This window comes from Entelurus aequoreus, linkage group LG03, assembly GCF_033978785.1.
Source record: "Entelurus aequoreus isolate RoL-2023_Sb linkage group LG03, RoL_Eaeq_v1.1, whole genome shotgun sequence".
NCBI classification, from domain to species: domain Eukaryota; kingdom Metazoa; phylum Chordata; class Actinopteri; order Syngnathiformes; family Syngnathidae; genus Entelurus; species Entelurus aequoreus.
The window spans coordinates 45,800,080-45,822,996 of NC_084733.1; the positions used below are offsets into that span (position 1 = coordinate 45,800,080).

Genomic DNA, 22,917 nt, shown 5'->3' on the forward strand with positions numbered 1-22,917 from the left:
TTTATAGGGTGTTAGGCTGATTAATTATAAATGGTGATGCTTATTTATAAATACATTGCAATGATTGTTCATTCCTTGTTGTACATTGGAGAAGGGGAGATGTAGTGGATGTCCCTTATGGGCATCCGTAGTTGTGTATGTATGTTCGGGGCATGCGCAGTTGGTTCAGTAAAGTCTACACCACTGAAGTGGACAGCCGTGTGTGTGTCACTGATTTCTACACATAGTATATCAGCGTTTGCGACCGTATTTCAATACACCCATATTTGGAGACGCAGGCGGGCGGGCCGAGGTGCTCGGTCCCACCCCTTATGCAAATGAGAGGCTTACCCGGATCTACTACTGCAGATATTTGCCCTGGCCCCGCCCTGCACTTTTGTCGTCTTATAACAGGATTTCTCACTGGCGCGAAAAAACGCACTGCGCGGCTTCTCTTTCACAGGACAACCGCCTGCTTCCTGTTTGCCGTCTTTACAAAGAACTCACTTCAAAACAAAGAAACGCAGCTTCACGTTTGGACTCTACCGGTGGGAATTGTCAATGACCTACATTTACTCGGTGAGTATTAAGAAAAGTCAAATAAATACGTGTGGAAGTTTCCCACCAAGTAGTTGGATGGGCCGAGCTAACTTCACGTCTAAATATACATACCAGCTGATGTCGTAATCATAGGCAGTTCGTTTCATTCAAAGACTTCAAAGATTCTCACTTGCAGCAATTATGTATTTGATCTGTACAAAGTGGCTGTGATGACCCACCCACCGGATGTTCATGCATTCTCCATTCCCATTCAGGTTAAAAAAGATTCCATAACTCTAAAGGAGGATTGTTTAATCAGCGCGAACAATGGAGTTGGACTGTTACCAGCACTATTTCTTCGATGACTTTGACACAGAAGAGGATTTTTACAAGTCAACCGCACCGAGTGAGGGCATTTGGAAAAAGTTTGAGCTGCTGCCCACCCCTCCCATGTCGCCAACCCGGACTCTGCAGGGCGGGGATGAATGCATGTCGCCGGGAGACAAACTGAGCTGGTTGTCCAAAGTCCTGGGTCAGGACCAGGAGTACGAAGGCGAGGGCTTGTTCGGCAACCTCAGCTCCATCATCATCCAGGACTGCATGTGGAGTAGTTTCTCTACCAGCAAGCAGCTGGAGAAGGTGACCGGGAGGCAGTTTGCACTGCCCCAGCGACCCGGAGCTGCTCCCGCGGGGACACAAGCACACCCGAGGCCGAGCAAAGCGCAGTGTGTCTCGGCCGGCGCTCCGCTCCCCACGTCGGCGGCAGACTGCGTCGATCCTGCGGCGGTTCTCACCTACCCGACCAGCAGCTGCAGGAAGCCGGCGTCGTCTGGCTCCGAGTCTCGGTCCGACTCCTCCGGTAAGATAGATCCATTACTGCATAAATGTTCGTTGCAAATGTTGTTTCAAGCGCAAAATGGCTTGTACTTTCCCCCCCCCCCGCGACAATGCGCCACATGCGTCTTCTGTGTGTTTAAAAACCGCGCCCCCGTCACTTTTAGCGTCATATTAATCACCCTCTGCATTGCTATCAGATGCGCAATAGGGGCGGTGATTTATAGCTGCATGCACACTAAACTTTCAGATGGCGTCCTGCTGCTATCATGTCCCCTCATTACAATTGCTGATGAATGTTCCTTGTGGTCCATGACAAAGGCTCGAATTCTTCTCTGCTCCAATGCCCTGCAGCGGTGTGTGTGGGGGGGGGGGAGTTGTGATGTGCTTGCTTGACTATGGAATGTACTTCCTCATTGCCACATCATTTGGATTGAGCAAAAGCAGTTGTCTCTACTGCACGTGTGTTTTAGCACATCATCCTGATAATGGATAAAGTATAATTCTATATTTTTTCATATGATCACAGATGATGAAGAGGAAATTGATGTTGTCACTGTGGAGAGCAAACACAACCAGCCAGCAACCAGGCCAGCCAGTGTCCGTAAGCCAGTGACCATCACAGTCCGTGCTGACCCTTGTCCCAGACGCTTCCACGCGTCCGTACACCGACAGCAGCACAACTATGCCGCACGCTCCCCAGACAGTGGGCCTGAACCCGATGAGGACGACGATGACGATGATGATGATGATGAAGAGGAGGAAGAGGAGCTCCAAAGTAAACGTATGTGTTGTCCGAGATCCAGTCAGCCCACCTCTCCCTTAGGAAGCCCTTTGAACTCTGACACGGAGGACACAGACCGCAGGAGGAACCACAACTACCTGGAGAGGAAGAGGAGGAACGACTTGAGGTACAGGTTCCTCGCACTACGGGATCAGATCCCGAGTCTGCAGTCAGCCAAGACCCCTAAAGTGGCCATCCTGACCCACGCCACGGAGTACCTCACAGAGCTTCACGCCAAGGAGAAGCGACAGCTGCAAGAGCGCAAACGGCTCAAAGCTCGACAACAGCGTCTTCTTCGCAGGTTATCTGCATTGAAGCGTTCTTGAATTTTCCAAAGAGACATTTTAAAGCCACCCTTTCTGTGACAACAGGCCTCAATGCGAACAGTTGTATTCGTAATAATCTCATTTAAGACTGGACTTCTTGATTTGATCTCGTCATTGATCTTTGTGTGCCTGTTTTTTTTGCACAGTTTTTTTTAAAGCGAGGTAACAACAACGAGATATTTTATTGTTATGCTTTGTTTGGAGCTGAGAGAATCTAATGTGTGATTACCGGTGTGATATATCCTTGTGTGGAAGTGGGCTGAGATGACTTCATTCCATCATTGCACATACATATTGGAGTGGAGTGTAAAAAAGCCTTGCTGTGTACAAACGATGAGTGTGAGAGCTGGTTTGTAGTTTTGTTTCTGCGGCTATTCAAATTACCCTGTAAATAATAGCTTATTTCTCCTGGTGGAGGAGCAAAAACAAATTTAAGGATCATCACAAAGCTTTGCTCTTTTGTATAATTTGCCACCAGGCATTGAGGAGCCTCTATTTTGTTAAGAAAAAGCGGGGGAGGAGTGGAAGACAAAAAAGTTTGATAAGTAGCACTGCTGTACTTTATTCTCACATGTCACTTTGTGATCTCAATGCATCTACTGATATTGGTTAATCCAACAGCAACATTACATTTTATACCCTATTTGCAAACAAAGTATTTGATTTTTACTCACATGGTAGACATTTTTTGTGAAAATTGGAGCTGTCTTGAATTATTGAGGTGATGTAGATAATTCTATTGTCTTTAATCTGATTAAAAGCTTTAACAGTGAACCCATTTTGCAGCGCAAAATCTCTGAAATGTCTCTGGTAGTGCATTTTGGGCAGTTTGTCAATTCAGACATGATGCCTAAATTTTAATGACAAATTACCACAAAATAGCATAAAGACAATGGCCGCACTGTTTGAGTAGGGATCTATTTCTTACATAATGTACAATTCACATGTCCACAGTCATATGAATGTAGCACAAGATCCTTTCTTCACGTCAAAGTATACTTAAAAATAGTGCTTAAAAACCTACATTACACATAACTGTATGCTGAGATGCAAGAGGCAGCTGAACACATTTTTTGTTGATATTTTAAAACAAAATAATAGTTAGGCAACACGGTGGTACATGGGTTAGTGCGTGTGCCTCACAATACAAAGGTTCTGGGTTTGATCCTGGGTTGGGGAACTTTTTGTGTGGAGTTTGCATGTTCTCTCCGTGACTGCGTGGGTTCCCTCCGGATACTCCGGCTTCCTCCCACCTCCAAAGACATGCACCTGGGGATAAGTTGATTGGCAACACTAAATTGGCCCTATTGTGTGAATGTGAGTGTGAATGTTGTCTGTCTATCTGTGTTAGCCCTGCAATGAGATGGCGACTTGTCCAGGGTGTACCCCGCCTACCGCCCAAATGCAGCTGAGATAGGCTACAGCACCCTCCGCAACCCTGAAAGGGACAAGCGGTATCAAATGGATGGAGGAAAGTTGTGGATACCAACATTTTGTCAATGCCCTGGCAAAAACAAATTGTTTCCCTTTGTTTGGGTTGAAATAAGCTATGAAAATAAACTTTACAAACGCGAGTGTAGTTCGCGGCCATTTTAATTTTGTAAAAGTAGCTCTCTGGGGTAAAAGGGTTGTAGACCTCTCAGCTACAGTAGTGTTACTGTTGCGCATTTACAATTGGGCAGTTGATGCGGTTGTGACAAGCTGCAGAATCACTATATACAATAAGTTAAAGTTGGCCCCCTCGATGGGAAATGTGAGTGCAAAAAATACCACATTAATAAATCAAAATGAGTAACTTGTCCACAAGTGTATACATGTTTGTTTAGAAAGACAGACACTTTTTTTGTGTACATGAACAATATGTTAAAGGTTGTTTGATAAACACATTAAGTGCTTTTATATTCCCTTCTTTCTGGAGTCTCTTTGCCCTTGCAAAATTAAACAAGATTAATAGAGACAAAAATTAATCATAATAAATTCATAGCGACCCTGTGATTAATCTGATTTAAAAAAAATAATTTGTCAGTAGTCAAAAGGCCTGATTTCCTAAGATTCAAATACTTTGCGCTAAACAGTTTGTAAAAAAAAAAAAAAGTGTATCCTGGGGCGGCGTGGCGAAGTTGGTAGAGTGGCCGTGCCAGCAATCGTAGGGTTGGTGGTTACTGGGGTTCAATCCCCACCTTCTACCATCCTAGTCATGTCCGTTGTGTCCTTGAGCAAGACACTTCACCCTTGCTCCTGATGGCTGCTGGTTAGCGCCTTGCATGGCAGCTCCCACCATCAGTGTGTGAATGTGTGTGTGAATGGGTGAATGTGGAAATAGTGTCAAAGCGTTTTGAGTACCTTGAAGGTAGAAAAGCACTATACAAGTATAACCTATTTACTATTAGTGGGCATGTTGCATTTGATCTCCTAACACCGTGTGCAATTGAAAAGTGGTGCAGACCGCTTTATTAAAATTTAGGCTTTTGTGTGCATATGAGGCTTTTACAACAGAGATGATAATTTTCTGCATATTCACGTTACCATGCTCCTGCCTACATGAGTTGAACCAGCAGCACACATCTGTAATCTGTAACACCTTTTCTGAATAGCAATCTAAACAACAGAAACATGCACAGTGCCACTTAATTCTGTGCACAAAGCTGTGTATCGCATCACTGGCGCATATCTGCTTCTGGAATGACTATTGTAAGAAAATGCATAATGAAAGATGTCTTTTCATGTAGGAGTTATGTTACAGTAGTGTATTTCCTAAATAAAAAAACATTTAAAAAATAATGTCAGCAGACACCCAAACGCCTCAGTTGAATTTGTTTTAATCATTGGGCAGCAATAAAATTTTAAAATTAAAATGCTGAATAGACGACATGTTTAATATTTTTATTACTGTTAGTCCAAAATGTTGCCAAACGTAAAACGGAGGCTTCTTGTCTGTCCATCGTCTGCCTGTGCAGCGCAAGAACTGATCCTGCAGCTGTGTATGGAACTGTGTTTGCACGTACTTCCCATCCATCCATCCATTTACTACCGCTTATTCCCTTCGGAGTCGCGGGGGGCGCTGGAGCCTATCTCAGCTACAATCGGGCGGAAGGCAGGGTACACCCTGGACAAGTCGCCACCTCAACGCAGGGCCAACACAGATAGACAGACAACATTCACACTCACATTCACACACTAGGGCCAATTTAGTGTTGCCAATCAACCTATCCCCAGGTGCATGTCTTTGGAGGTGGGAGGAAGCCGGAGTACACGGAGGGAACCCACGCAGTCACGGGGAGAACATGCAAACTCCACACAGAAAGATCCCGAGCCTGGTATTGAACCCAAGACTACTCAGGACCTTCGTATTGTGAGGCAGATGCACTAACCCCTCTCCCACCGTGCTGCCCTGCACATACTTCCCACACATGCTAAATAAAACGCAAAATAGTGCTTGCAAAACGGTAATGAGTGTTGATAAATCAAATTGCGCTTGCTAAATAATCATATTTGCATTTTCTTCTCCCAGTGTTGTGGCCGTTTTGATTATCAGACTATGTTTTGCATGCTAATGAAGACAGAGACGAAAAATGGATTGCATGCCTTATTCTGCTCACCTGACAGACACAATCCACTTTGCAGACATTTAGTAGATCAGATTTTGGTGCTATTTGCTGTTTGCACGTGTTTTAGTACACGCAAACCTTTTGTAAATAAGGCCCAAAATGTGTATCTCACATCTTTAATACATCGGTTTTTTGACAACGCTATTCAAAATGTGCATCCCACATCTATAACAAATCTGATTCTAATAAGGGGCAGATCTTAGAAAGATTATTAAATACAAAATAATAACCAACTGCCTGGTTTAGTGCCGCTTCCTGCCAAGGTGCATGCCGCGTAAAAGATGAGCGTTGGCCAGCTGCTGGCCTGCATGAGGTTAGACGCCGCTTGTCCTTGAGACTTGCGTGATATCGCGCAGGATCCTTCTCTCTGCAGCGGCTGCTGCATGCTGGGCACTTGATGCACTCTCATCTAGCCTACACACGTGTTACACCAGGGATATTCAGGTCAGTTGTTTTGTGGGCCACATTTACAGAAAGCTAAAGACGTGGGGGCTGAACTTCTCCCTTCAATCTTATTTTGTATTTTGCGCAGAATCAGCGTCCTCTGCAGCAGACATTTGATTTTGGTCTATTCATTTTGAATTGGAATAAAATGGAATGATCGGAATGGAATGATCTTTTTTTTTTCTTTTTTTTTTTTTAATAATGTCCTGCCCAGCTTCTCGGGCAAATCATACAGCAGATGTAGATGCCCATATCGGCTGTTCAGATTTACTTTACAAAAGAGAAGTGTAGGATACTTCTCTTGTTGCCTTACTTGTATTTTGACTTTATTAAATGTATTTATATTATCATTTGGTGCAGCCGGGCCAGAGCAGGAGGGGATAGAAAGAGAGAAAAAAGAAGACAGAGGGGGGAATTGTGGGGACAAGAGGGGGATTAGACAGAGAGATAAAAACAACAACAGCAAACACAACAACAACAACAACAACAGAGCAACATCAGCAAATACGACATGTACAAATATGATGGTAAAAGTAATAGCAAATAAGCAGTTAGCGAAAAAATTTTAAAAAAATACAGAAATGACAATGAGCATTATTACACTAAAAATGGAGCAATATGAATACCAATAGAAATAGTGCTATTGATAATAAACAATACCAGTACTTTACCTTTATTATCAACAACACAATTGTTCAAATGCAACAATACATATACGTAATGATAACTTGAGATACGAAAGAATGCAGAAAAATGGAGGGGAAGAAAGAGAAGCAACCTTAACCTTGTAGATTGTTATAGTAACTATAGGTTAAACTTTGTCAGTGTGCCATGTGTTATACCCAGTTTACCCTAGGGCAACAACGTTAATATATGTTTGATGAAACGTGATTATGTGCATGAGTGTATGTGTGCATATGTACTTGTATATGTACAGTATGTGTATGTGTGCTTGTACATTGAATGTATATGTACAGTATGTGTATATGTGTGTACAGCGAATGTATATGTACAGTATGTGTATACAGTATGTGTGTTTGAACAGTGAATGTATATGTACAGTACGTGTAAATGTGTGTTTGTACAGTGAATGTATATGTACAGTATATGTATGTGTGTGTTTGTACAGTGAATGTATGTGTAGTATGTGTATGTGTGTGTTTGTACAGTGAATGTATATGTACAGTATGTGTATATGTATGTTTTTACAGTGAATGTATATGTACAGTATGTGTATACAGTATGTTTGTATAATGAATGTGCGTGTGAATGTACGAACTTTGAGTGTGTGAATATGTACTGTATTTATTTGTATATGTATGTGGGAGCGTAGGTACCTATGTATGTCTGTATGTATGTGTGTGAGTATATGTGAATTTGCATGTACAATACATTTGACTCCCAGTGTGTGCGGGAGCCAGAGTACGGCCCCAGCCTCCCCGAGAGCCCATCCCACAAACAGTAGGTGTGGTGCCCAGGGAACCAGGGGCCACCGCCCCCACGCAGCCAAGCCGGACAGCGACAGGAACCCCAGAGCCTGGCCCACCGTGCCGCCCACAAGGGCCAGCAGCAGGCCGCAGACAGACGCACCCGGCAGAGGACAAGGCACGAGAAAAACAGGGGGAAGCCAGACCCCAAGCCAGCGAGAGACCACACCCCACACGGACAGAAAGGCGGGACGCCCCGCCCGAGGGGCCCGGAGACCCCCCGCAACCGGACGGGAAGACCGCCCCCGCCCCACCGGCAACAGGGCCCCCACGAGCCCCACCCCCGGAGAGCGCGGCGAGGCCAGCCCACGGCCACCCCACCCAAGCCGGCCGCCACAGGACCACCCAGCACGGGACCACAGGAACCACCCACCCCACCCGCAGGGACCCCAACGATGGAGATGGAACAACCAGCAACCGCCCCGCCGAGTCCCCCCCTGAGGTAGGGGAATAAATAAATAAAATAAATAAATACATAATAATAATAATAATAATATTAATAAAATATAATAAAAAAAATTAAAAAAAAAAGGAAAAAATAAATAAATAAATAATTAAATCTATTTATATAAAAAAATAATAATAAAATAAATAAAAAAAGAATTAAAAGAAGATCACAGACATGCTGACACACAAGGTCGCTACCCCAACAACTGGCCGACTCGCAGCACCTCGGAATACCCTGCAGCACCAAGCCACCACAGTAGACGCAGGGACCAGACCCAGCAGGCCCCAACCAAGACGGGCACCCGGAAGGGATGGACGGCGGGACCCAGGAGCTCCAGACACGCAGTCCGGATGCAGTAGCCTGAGGCGCCGACCCCCACCCGACAGGCAGGCCCAGAACGTACCCCCAGAAATATACATACATATATATATACATACACATAAACATACACATGTACACATACACACACATACACATGCATACACATACACATATATATACATACATACATACATACATACATACACACACACACATACACATACATATACACAGTTTGTCAGCCCCGACAACCACCACGCGCGCGCGCTGCCACCAGTCACAACATCAGCCACCCCCCTGCACCAGAATGGAATGATCTTAATTGTCATTGCATGCACAAGTATACCAACATTTTGTTTGCAGCACAAATCTGTTCAAGATTAGACAAACAGGAATGCTGATGAGTCGCCAGGCACGGCGCCCCCTAGAAGGTGGGAAAAAGGTAGACACTTGGGGAGGATGAGTAAAAAAAGTTGATTTCAGACTGGGCTCCTATTGATGGGGGCCCAGTCTAGTGTAAAAAAGTGAGAAAAAAAACTTGATAGCAAAGTACATATACATATTACAACATACAACTCGAGAATTGCAATAAGGGGTAAGGGGGCGGGCATCCGGCCCGAAGCTGCCAGCCACTAGGCCACTGCTTCGTGTTCCATCATACCATGTGGGGTGAGGCGAAGGCGTGCGATGGGGGGTGGGCTGTGTGTGTGCATATGGCCATTGTTCAGGGTGTAGTGTTGTGTTTATAGGCCTGGAGTCTCTTTCTGCAGGCATATTTTGTCAAAGTTACAGGAGCACTGTGCTGTTTTTAAGGATCTTCTGCCAGAAAGCTAGTCAAAGATTATCTCTATGACACTAGCGTTTTGAAGAATCTAAATCTGAAAGTGTTTTTAAATGAGCTCGCGTGCCACCAGTTGAATAGCCCAAATGATGAAAAAAAGAGGACCTAGAATGGAACTACTAATATCACTGAAACAGTCGAACAAATTACTTCTGACTACATCTGAAGTCAACAAGCTACAGCAACACCTTGATTACATAAATCGGATAAAAAAACAAACTGCCAAAATGGAGAGGACTTAAAGGGGTGCCTTTAGGAACGTCTCAGTTATTTAAATTACAAGTTTGGACCTCGATGTTCCATGTTTGCTAGTAAGGTTAAAATGTCAGTGTAAGGATCTGCCAATGTGTTTATTGTGGTCCAATTTCTTCTATACAACAGGAGCCCTGTTTTATTAGGAATTGCTGCAAAAATGTTTGTCTCCCAAGTTGTGAACTGAACTAGAGGGCCGGTATGGTGTCATTCTTCGGACGGATTTGGCACCTGGGCTGCCACATATACTGCACTTTTGGTATGTTAAGAACAGCCTGATGGGTGTGGACCTCTACTTTTATCCACCTCAATTCACCATACTACATAGATGGCGCAGATGTTGCCCTTGTTTCTTGTAAAAATGTCTACAAGAATGTTATATTATTGGACCGGGTGTCTTTAACCTCCACTTTACTGCCTTTTATTAGATTATTTGTTACTCTGACCTATGGAATTAGTGGGTTTGCATGCTTGTTACTGTTTAATGAGCCAACTTATGTTTATTTAAAGGACGTGATTATGTGCAGATGCTTTCACAAAACTTCACACCATAATAGGGGCTCGAAAAAGTGACCTAGCGAAATAGAAAAAAACGTAATGCATTGTGGGCTTTGCGGGTATCTGAAATGTGTTTTTGCTTCGAGGGATGTGTTGAGTACTGGAGGGGGCGTTTCCAAGAATTGCATATCGAGGCTTGCTTCATGTAGGGGAGGAGCCGGAAATGATGATGTGTGCAGCCTCGCTGCCAGGCAACACAACGTGACTGCTTCGGGACGCGGTACAGATTTTGTCAGAAGATTCGACAACTCATAAATTGCCCAAGCTCCATTGAAAATGTAGGCATTTCAGAGTTATGGTCAGTTCAGAATCTGGATAGAGAATAAAAATAGTTTTTAAAATTCCAATGGAATCAAACAATGACGGCAAACTTAATCCAAACGGTTTTATGGCTTTAAATATTAAATAGCTAACCTGTATTAAGTTCTTCAGCAGACCATAGGTGTTGTAATGGTGTACACTTGTTATGCCACATGACATGGGTTCGATTCTCGGCCAAGTCACTTCTCGAATGTGTTTATCACTTTACACATTACGTGTAATTAAGTAGCGCATTCTGTATTTATTCTTTTTTAACCAGCCAACAGAAATCAATAGCTGGATGAAAGAGTGTTTTGTCAAGAAGCAAAATGGCGGCGCATGGGTTTGCTGCGGCTATGCTAACGCTCTTGGGAGTGTAGAGCGATTTGGCAAAAAACACCCGTCATTTCTGTCAATTTCATGGCTGGCTCAAAGCATGAACACTCTGTGATCACATACGACCGACAGACAATTCTGGATGTGGATGGATCGGGTCGTTATAGACTGAAAGATGCATGTACGGTGGACCTCCTCGCTAGCATGGGAATACTTCGTGGGCTACATCGAGCGGCCTTTGTAGCAGCGGAGTCAAGTGCTAGCGGTGACCGCCAATGAAGACCAGGCCCGGCCCTAACCAATCTGGCGCCCTAGGCAAGATTTTAGGTGGCGCCCCCCTCACAAGAAACCGAATAGCTTTGTCTTTGACCTTTTTTTTTACTTAAAGAAAGCAAATTAACAATCAGAATAGTTAACAAGATTTAAAAAAATATGGATAAATAAATGAATACAAAAAATGAATATATGAAATTCAATATTTTTTACATACATAAACACAAAATAAAACGTGTCAACAAGTTGCATAAAATAAATTAAAAATACAATACAAATAAGGCACTGCACAAAACAAGATATCAAACCAGTATGACTTTAACAACTATATTACAAAAAAGGGGGATCCTACAGAGTTCTCTATTTGTGCTTTTTAATATTGCATTAACTAGAATGACTTACACATTACTGTACACCAGGGAGTACTGTAATTACCTAACGTTACATTATTATTTTCCATAACAATTTAACCCCCTCCACAATATTAACCCGACGTTAAAACAGAACTAGCTATTTATTGATTAGCAATTGCCGAATCATGTAACATTAGCTTAATGCTAAAAATACAGGTTACTATCACATTCTGTAACAGACAAATAATTTCATGTAGGCTAACGTTACCTACCTGCTACCTCTGTCTTTTTCTCGTTTCTCCCCTTCTTTTCTCCCCTGGGCACCTGACAGTTTTGGCCGTTTTGACACCTTGAGTTGATTTTTTTTATGTGGTGACGTCCAAAAAGAGTCATAATACGGGAGGGGGGGCGTAATGTTGTAACAAATAATATTTCTATTAAATACACTTTACTTTGCATTTTAATTAACGTGGGATTATTTTATGTATTTAGAAATAATAGTACCAACTTTTTTTTTCTTTTTTTTTTTTTTTTCCTCCAACATTTGTGGCACTGGCGTGGCGCCCCCCTGATGGACGGCGCCCTTAGCATTTGCCTATACGGCCTATGCCACGGGCCCGCCCTGATGGAGACGACATAAGCGGTGCGAGCGGAAGCAGAAGCGGGGTTGCCGAGCGGGGCTAACAACAAAGAGAAAAGCTAACCAAAGAAGCGTGGAGTCTCCGGGTAAGAAGCCATTTAAACTAGAACTAGCCGGCGTCAGGCTGGATAATCCCTGCACACATAGCAATTCTCTTAGAATAAAACACAACTCACATAATGTTTTTTCTTTTGTGACCGTGTCAGAGGCAGACATACATTGTACTGATGTAGCTAACTATGATGCGTTCAGTTTATCGCAACATCAAGCAAACAATCTGAATATCCCCGTCGTATCAATTCCTAGATATGGTCGAAACTATTTAAAGTGCAATACGCATAATAAAAACAACATTATTAATATTGCTACTTCGGATAATTTCAACAAACAATCCTCAAAACAGCCCACTACTTATAGTATGGGCTTTTTAAACATAAGATCATTATCTTCCAAAACGTTATTAGTTAATGAAGTCATTGGAGATAACAAACTTGACGTCGTTGGTCTCGCCGAGACCTGGCTCAAACCAGACGATTTTTTTGCGCTAAATGAGGCATCTCCTCCTGGCTATACCAATACACATGTTGCCCGACCTCTTAAAAGGGGAGGGGGTGTCGCACTAATATACAATGAAAACTATAATCTTACACCTAACCTAAATAATAAATATAACTCGTTTGAGGTGCTCACTTTGAGGTTTGTCACACCGCTGCCTCTCCACCTGGCTGTTATCTACCGCCCCCCTGGGCCCTATTCGGACTTCATCAGTGAATTCTCAGAGTTTGTTGCTGATCTAGTGACGCACGCCGACAATATAATCATAATGGGGGACTTTAATATCCATATGAATACCCCATCGGACCCTCCATGTGTGGCGCTCCAGACTATAATTGATAGCTGTGGTCTTACACAAATAATACATGAACCCACGCATCGCAACGGTAATACGATAGATCTAGTGCTTGTCAGGGGTGTCACCATCTCTAAAGTTACGATACTCCCGTACACTAAAGTAATGTCCGATCATTACCTTATAAAATTCGAAGTTCTGACTCATTGTCAACAAACTAATAATAATAATAATAACTACTATAGCAGCCGCAACATTAATGCTGCCACAACGACGACTCTTACTGACCTACTGCCTTCGGTAATGGCACCATTCCCAAATTATGTGGGCTCTATTGATAACCTCACTAACAACTTTAATGACGTCCTGCGCGACACCATTGATATTGTAGCACCGCTAAAGCTAAAAAGGGCCCCTAAAAGGCGTACCCCATGGTTTACAGAAGAAACTAAAGCCCAGAAATGATCAAGTAGAAAGCTGGAACGCAAATGGCGTGCGACTAAACTTGAGGTTTTCCATCAAGCATGGTGTGATAGTTTAATAACTTATAAACGCATGCTTACCTCAGCTAAAGCTAAATATTACTCAAATCTCATCCACCTCAACAAAAATGATCCTAAATTTCTGTTTAGTACAGTAGCATCGCTAACCCAACAAGGGACTCCTCCCAGTAGCTCCACCCACTCAGCAGATGACTTTATGAATTTCTTTAATAAGAAAATTGAAGTCATTAGAAAAGAGATTAAAGACAATGCATCTCAGCTACAACTGGGTTCTATTAACACAGATATGACTGTATATACGACGGATACCGCCCTCCAAAATAGTTTCTCTCTCTTTGATGAAATAACATTGGAGGAATTGTCAAAATGTGTAAATGGGACAAAACAAACAACATGTTTACTTGACCCAATTCCTGGGAAACTTATCAAGGAGCTTTTTGTATTACTAGGTCCATCAGTGTTAAATATTATAAACTTATCAATTTCCTCTGGCACTGTTCCCCTAGCATTCAAAAAAGCGGTTATTCATCCTCTACTCAAAAGACCTAACCTCGATCCTGATCTCCTGGTAAACTACCGGCCGGTGTCCCACCTTCCGTTTATCTCGAAAATCCTCGAAAAAATTGTAGCACAGCAGCTAAATGAACACTTAGCGTCTAACAATCTCTGTGAACCTTTTCAGTCCGGTTTCAGGGCAAATCACTCTACGGAGACAGCCCTCGCAAAAATGACTAATGATCTATTGCTAACGATGGATTCTGATGCTTCATCTATGTTGCTGCTTCTTGATCTTAGCGCCGCTTTCGATACGGTTGATCATAATATTTTATTAGAGCGTATCAAAACGCGTATTTGGATGACAGACTTAGCCTTGTCTTGGTTTAACTCTTATCTTACTGACAGGATGCAGTGTGTCTCCCATAACAATGTGACCTCGGACTATGTTAAGGTAACGTGCGGAGTTCCCCAGGGTTCGGTTCTTGGCCCTGCACTCTTTAGTATTTACATGCTGCCGCTAGGTGACATCATACGCAAATACGGTGTTAGATTTCATTGTTATGCTGATGACACCCAACTTTACATGCCCCTAAAGCTGACCAACACGCCGGATTGTAGTCAGCTGGAGGCGTGTCTTAATGAAATTAAACAATGGATGTCCGCTAACTTTTTGCAACTCAACGCTAAGAAAACAGAAATGCTGATTATCGGTCCTGCTCAACACCGACATCTATTTAATAATACCACCTTAACATTTGACAACCAAACAATTAAACAAGGCGACTCGGTAAAGAATCTGGGTATTATCTTCGACCCAACTCTCTCGTTTGAGTCGCACATTAAGAGTGTAACTAAAACGGCCTTCTTTCATCTCCGTAATATCGCTAAAATACGTCCCATTTTGTCCACAAGCGATGCTGAGATCATTATCCATGCGTTCGTTACATCTCGTCTCGATTACTGTAACGTTTTATTTTCGGGCCTCCCTATGCCTAGCATTAAAAGATTACAGATGGTACAAAATGCGGCTGCTAGACTTTTGACAAAAACAAGAAAGTTTGATTATATTACGCCTATACTGGCTCACTTGCACTGGCTTCCTGTGCACCTAAGATGCGACTTTAAAGTTTTACTACTTACGTATAAAATACTACACGGTCAAGCTCCAGCCTATCTTGCCGATTGTATTGTACCATATGTCCCTGCAAGAAATCTGCGTTCAAAGAACTCCGGCTTATTAGTGATTCCCAGAGCCCAAAAAAAGTCTGCGGGCTATAGAGCGTTTTCTATTCGGGCTCCAATACTATGGAATGCCCTCCCGGTAAAAGTTAGAGATGCTACCTCAGTAGAAGCATTTAAGTCTCATCTTAAAACTCATTTGTATACTCTAGCCTTTAAATAGACTCCCTTTTTAGACCAGTTGATCTGCCGTTTCTTTTCTTTTCTTTTCTACTCTGCTCCCAACCCGGGGTGACCGCTAGCCTGTCCATCAGATGGGGACATCTCTACGCTGCTGACCCGTCTCCACTCGGGATGGTTCCTGCTGGCCCCACTATGGACTGGACTTTCGCTGATGTGTTGGACTTTCACAATATTATGTCAGACCCACTCGACATCCATTGCTTTCGGTCTCCCCTAGAGGGGGGTTACCCACATATGCAGTCCTCTCCATGGTTTCTCATAGTCATCCACATTGACGTCCCACTGGGGTGAGTTTTCCTTGCCCGTATGTGGGCTCTGTACCGAGGATGTCGTTGTGGCTTGTACAGCCCTTTGAGACACTTGTGATTTAGGGCTATATAAATAAACATTGATTGATTGATTGAAGAAAAAAAAAGAATGGCTTAAAACCACAAAAAAAAAAAAGAATAAAATCTCCTCTGTTCTGTACATCATTGTCCAAGTTACATTATATTGTCATCTTCCTCTTTTTTCCATTACCTCAAGGTGACAGAAAAACATTATACAACCTGCCCTATCATATAATACTACCATGCTGGCTAAATACAAACACACAATGCATATGCATATGTAATACATAAAACACATTTTATTATATTTTGTTAATTTAACCAGCAAAACCCTGCGGTCAAACATTTATTGTGATTCATTGTCATTTTAGAAGAGCCATAACGGACGCAACAATTCTATACATCACACATTATGTGGTTGAGATACAGCTGTTTGTAATTATGCATTTGGCCAGCATGTGATGTCTTTCATGAGTAGGGATGTGTTAATATGAGTGAGGGTGCCCTCACACTTAGTCACCTAAAGTCCTTTTTGTTTGAAGCTTCCAGAAATTCTCAAACCAATTGGCTCAAGTGGTTCAATGCCTCATGAAGCTTTATCTCCATCACTAGTGTTTTGTCAAAGCTTGTTGTTTACATACCTTGGAAATGACAACGGTTTTCTCATTCCGATGGAAACATGGTCTTGCAGCCACCTGAAGTTGGTTTGTCCATTAGCCTTTACAGACTTCGCATTCCAAAATTCTTCACCAGTATAAAAAATCTGACTTGTCAATGAGGACAAGCTCGGCTTTGGACAATTTAGTTGCTTGTCTAGTTGATGTGCTCATACGGATCAATTTCAGTCTGTCAGTCTCGGTACTATACCTTGCTTTTAATTTTTGTACTGTCCATTATTTTATTGGTTTGTTACTCAGGACCGTGTCCAACTCACTGATGTAAACAAAAACTTTTGTCTTCAAAAATGTCAATCAAATATATTATGTGGACAACAACAACGTGTTTTAAATGTACCTGAATGTAGAATCCGTTGGTGTCCGTAGTACGGCCTTGGGGCCTTGAAAACCTACTACTGGTTTCCACTGGCCCACACAGCATATCGTACAAATGTACAGGTTTAATGGTTACAAGAAAAAAAGTATACAGTATATCAGACTATTGACTAATTACAAGACTTGAACACTTAGTTGAGTTGAGTTGAGTTTGAGTTTATTTCGAACATGCAAGCATACAACATGATACATCACAATTTCCAGTTTCTCTTTTCAACATGTTCGAAAAGGAGTAGTGAACAGACAGTTCTGCTTTTTTGTAAAAAGAATAGTTCCTCACACAAGAAGATACTACCAGAATATTATGCATACACATAAAACCACTATTCAGTTTTGTTTGTTTACAAATAATCTTTCATGAGTAGGGATGTGTTAATATGAGTGAGGGTGCCCTCACACTTAGTCACCTAAAGTCCTTTTTGTTTGGCTGATGTCAAAGGACGGCACAGTTCAAATGGCCCAGTGTGAGCATGCCCTGAGTTACTATACCGGTTGACCTCGCTGACGAGTTCCGACACGTCTATACGACTCAGCTGTGGAATTCTGTCAGTTGTATATCAAATTCAAAGCAACAGTTTTTGTTCAGGTACATCCAGACAGGTGAGACAGGCACACCCTGCGCTCCAACCGTCTCACACTTCACCTTTGTCAAGCTCAGTATTGATAGTTGCTGTTGAGTTCTCAATGCTCATTTCCACCCCTCGGGGGCACAGTTTCAGGATAAAGTACCTCTGAGTGGTATTTGCAGAAACTGAACAATTTTAATTTGATGTCTAGTCACAATTATTTTGCATGATAACGTAATTCACGCAGTCTTAGAAAAAAACAATATAATTTAACACAGGTAATAATTCACACCAGGGATGGGCAATATGGCCTAAAATCTGTATCACGGTATATATTGCAGTCTCCTACGATAACGATATATATCACAATATATTAGATAGTATGTAAATTAGAATAAAACCATTTCAAAATGGGTTACACGCGCGGCTAATTTGGCTGTTGAAATACGCGGTAACATATTCCGTAATTTCCGTTTTGTTATTTTGTCAAGACTATTATTAATCTACTGGTACATATTAATTTATTGTTATTATCTGGTTACTTTCTGGTTCTATCTACACTTCTGTTAAAATGTAATAGGCACTTGTTCTTCTGTTGTCTGGACACTAGTTTTGGACAATACTACAATCCAATACAAAGTAGTTACAGTGGCAGTATTGATCATACAAATGCTGATACTTACAATTTTAAATGTCATTGAATGACTACATTTTTATCATAATTATAATCAGACTACGGTTGCCGATACCAATATTTTGGTACTAGTACCAAAATGTATTTTGATACTTTTCAAAATAAAGAGAACCACAAACAAATTTCATCATTTGAAAATCAAAGAAGAATTTTGGCATTAAATAATATAGTTAACATACAAGACAACTTCTCTTTTAGTAGTAGGCAAGCAAACAAACGCTCCTAATTTGGCTGCCTATCTATGCAGTAACATATTGTGTAATTTCTGATTGTATTATTTTGTCAAAATTATGAGGGACCAGCTGTAGAAAATTGGGTATTAATCTACTTGTTCATTCACTGTTAATATTGGCTTACTTTTTGTTTTAACATGTTCCATCCACACTTCTGTTCAAATGTAATAAGCACTTATTCTTCTATTACTTTACATACGTTTTAGCTAAAACTACAAATCCTGGTATCAATCCTATAACAAGTAGTTAGTTATAGGATCATACATTGGCCAATATTAAAGTTCTCCTGTATCCAGGGACATTTTTCCTGGGTTTATAAATAACACGGTGGAAGAGGGGTTAGTGCATCTGCCTCACAATACGAAGGTCCTGAGTAGTCGTGAGTTCAATCCCGGCCTCGGGATCTTTCTGTGTGGAGTTTGCATGTTCTCCCCGTGACTGCGTGGGTTCCCTCCGGGTACTCCGGCTTCCTCCCACCTCCAAAGACATGCACCTGGGGATAGGTTGATTGGCAACACTAAATTGGCCCTAGTGTGTGAATGTGAGTGGGAATGTTGTCTGTCTATCTGTGTTGGCCCTGCGATGAGGTGGCGACTTGTCCAGGGTGTACCCCGCCTTCCGCCCGATTGCAGCTGAGATAGGCTCCAGCGCCCCCCGCGACCCCGAAGGGAATAAGCGGTAGAAAATGGATGGATGATATAAATAACACAATTTAAAAAAGGTTTTGTGATAATAAAGGCACTTGATGTAGTCATTGTAGTATCAGCTATTTATGAGTCTTGTACTTGGTATCATCACAGTTAATGTCTTTGGAGACCCACCCATGGCATTTGTTTACATTCAGGAGTGCTAGCTTGCTGTTGCTATTAAATCTTTCTACGGTGTGTAGTGAAGCATGTTTAGCTACCCCTCGTCCTGCAGGGATGATACTTAAAAAAAAACTTACTTTATTTGTCGCCATGACAGCGAGGATTGGTGATAGTGGTAATGGTAGTGGTAGCTAAAACGCTGCCGACTGCGGATTGACGTTAGCCGCTAGCTAGCTATGTTTTAGGCACCTCTTGCAGAGCGCCGCTTCAGTAGCTTCTTTTCTATTATTGGTTTTTAAACCAAAATGCGTCCATTCTCCCTTTTTTGTCTCCACAGGTTTCTGCTTCTAAATACCCTGAGCGTGTGTGTTGTCTAACATGCACATCTGTTCGTTTTACCAGCAATGTGACGACGGTGTGCCGTCATGTCCGGAAAAAAGGACAAAACTACCCATATTTTTCAGAAGCAATATAGTACTGTTTTTAATTACTTCATTGCTTTATTAGTACAGGTATACTGTACTACCCTAAATCAGACAAAAACACAGGATGGCGGTGTAACAATGTCAATTCATATTTAAAAAACGTCCTATTATTGGCTGTGATTAAAATCCTTAGGTTTTTTTTTGCTCTTAAAGTCCTCTTGTGTACAGGGACCTATTTCCTGAGTTTGTTAACAATAACAAAAACGAAATAAGATTTGATGTCTCTATACTTGGTATTGTTACTATCAATATTTGTATTGATCCAACCACCTTTGTATACATTGTATACATTCTGTTAGTAGTTAGCATATCCTTTGCAGGGGTTCCTAATGGTACCGGTCCGTGACGCATTGTCTACCGGGCCACGCAGAAACATTAAATAATTTATAAACGACTGCATTTTCTCTGACTTAAGTTTTGTCTGTCCTACTAGACACACCAATAAGCTTTTTTTTAATAAATGTAAAATAAAACTCCTCATATGAAGTTGCCATTCGTTATATTTGTTGTAATTAGTGGCATGATACAATGCACATTAACAAACATATAAGATATAAATGTGGCATATTGTAGCTGAAGGCTGATTTCCATCAGCAGTCTCCAGCAGGTTGATTGTGTATAATACCACCAACCTGCTGGGGATCTCAATGGAAAGAACCAGACACAGGGTTTCCACTAATTCAGCGTTATAGTAAGTTGTATTTTCCATGCACTTATTTTTGCTGTATTTATCTGACACATGTGTCCGTGGTGCAAAAAAGGTTGGGAACCCCTGCTTTACAGCATAGTTAGCTTTTCGTTGTCCTCCAGTGATAATGACACTTTTAAGAAACTTGGTTTATTTGCTGCCATTGAGGCGAGGATTGTTGACTTAGAAGTGGCTTTGCACTGTGGAGGGATGTTAGCTGTGTAAATGCTACATGGCGTTGAGGATGCGTTTGTCTGCTTGTTGCTGTCAAATTTGCTGGATTATTCGTGATCATTTTACATCAAATATCACCGGTATTGCGCATTCCCTGACTCATATAATAAAACATTATATTACCTGTAAAGTCGAATATCCCTGAAATTGCACAAATTCTGTCAACATTTTCCGGAAATATTAGACTTGTAACCCACAAAACCTCAGGTGCACGCATTCGAAGTTGTGAAAGTCTGCAGGGTTCTTTTGTGATAGTATTCCTTAGGTAACGCCGAGTGCTTTGCTGTTCCTCTTTATGTAATATTATTGAACACACTCAGAAGTTAACTTTTACTGTTATGAACTTCTTTTTACGTTTGTTTGACAAGCATCAAATTTAATAAGATGCATTAAACCCAAATTTGTGAAGTTGTTTTTATTTAAGTGGTAATATAAACAGTGGTTAACTTTTTCTTAGACGATTATGACAGTTAAGAATGTTACTGTAAACTACTTTTGCATCATTATAGATTTATTGTTTTCTCTGTAAAAATATATACACATATACTGTATATATATTTTTCAGACAAATTGAAACAATTGACCTATACCGTTGATGATTGAAAGGCAGTCCAGTCCATCACAGCAAACAGGGAGACGGACATATCTTTCTCCACTTTTAAGAGGCTCTTAACCTAATCAAGAGATCTTATACAATTCTGCTGCAGGACTTTCTGCTTTCCCCAAGTGAAGCTTTGTCCCACACAATCAGGTCATACAAGCTTTTGCAAACTAACAAAGACTTTTAAAGTGTGAGCCAAAGCTTCAGTTTGTTACCAGTGGTTGAATGGTTTGGACTTTTACTTCACCAGGAAGTGAAAGAAAAATATCAGTATGAGAGAATCTTGTATTCACTTATCTACATTTATATTGTGAAACAGGATGTTGACAGATTAATTAACATTACAGTCCAAGTTAAAAAAGAGAACCATGGTTGCTGTTAGTGCAATGATATGATTTGTTCAGGGAAATCAACATAGACAAAAATGAACTTGTGTTTACTAACATTTACACAAACATTTGACACCCCCTTGTGCATCTACAATCATGGAACTAGAACATTATAATACATAGAGAGACGCGCAGCCCTGCCGGTTTAACTCTACCGACTTGCTAGACCAGAATTTCTGCTCCATAGTCTCGCCCACACAGAACTTCCGAAGTGCACATGTGAGCACTTTCACAAACATCTAGAACCTATGTGCCGCTTTCTTTACATGTTTAATTTAGTCTCCATCTGTGAACCACATGCAATGACTTTACCCAGACAAAGCTTTTTACTTCCAAACTCATAGCCGTGCTGTCCTTTGACAATATCCACAACGTAAAGGTGTGTTGCTTGAATACACAACTGTATGTCTTTAGCTTGACCTAAATGTGTGATCAGGGTGGGACTGTGGAGAATTGATTATTTGGTTGTGTGGACAGAGGCTTTCTCCTTTGTACTTCCTCTTTACTCTTTCAATGTTTTCCTTTGTATGCTTTTTTTTTGGTGCGAGATTTGAATTGTGCAATTCTTACACAGTAACCAGACATACACTGATGTGACGTCTGACCGCTCAAGGCTCAAGCTATTTAACTAGTGGCATGGGGGCCAAATCGGGCCCGGGAAGGACACTGTACCAGCCCCCGAGTTCAGTTCAAAACTTGGGAGACAAACATTTTTTCAGCAAAAACCAGAGTGCTCCTGTTGTTTAGAGGAACTTTGACCAATATAAACACATTTCCAGATTATTTTTATTGACATATTAATCTTGCTAGCAAACATAGACTACTTGTGATTTACATAACAGAGGCATATTTGCCAACCCTCCCGGTTTTACCGGGAGACTCCCGGTATTCAGCGCCTCTCCCGATAACCCATACTTGCCAACCTTGAGACCTCTAATATCGGGAGGTGGGGGGGCCTTGGTCGGGGCGGGGGGCGGGGGGGGGGGGGGGGGGGGGGGGGGGGGGGGGGGCGGGGGGGGGCGTGGGGGCGTGGTTAAGAGGAGAGTATATTTACAGCTAGAATTCACCAACTCAAGTATTTATATATATATATATATATATATATATATATATATATATACTTGACTTTCAGTGAATTCTAGCTATATATATATATATATATATATACTGTATATATATATATATATATATATATATATATATATATATATATATATATATATATATATATATTATATAT

The 22,917-nt window shown here is 41.6% G+C and overlaps 1 protein-coding gene across 1 annotated transcript; it reads left to right on the forward strand.

The window, feature by feature from the left end:
- Window positions 1–403: 403 nt before the first annotated feature.
- LOC133646500 (protein L-Myc-1b-like) lies at window positions 404–3,237 on the forward strand. Its single transcript, XM_062041930.1, has 3 exons — window positions 404–558; window positions 795–1,378; window positions 1,883–3,237. Exons 2-3 carry the CDS (start codon window positions 847–849, stop codon window positions 2,461–2,463), a joined length of 1,113 nt encoding a protein of 370 aa, XP_061897914.1. The 5' UTR covers window positions 404–558; window positions 795–846; the 3' UTR covers window positions 2,464–3,237.
- The last annotated feature ends 19,680 nt before the right edge of the window (window positions 3,238–22,917 follow it).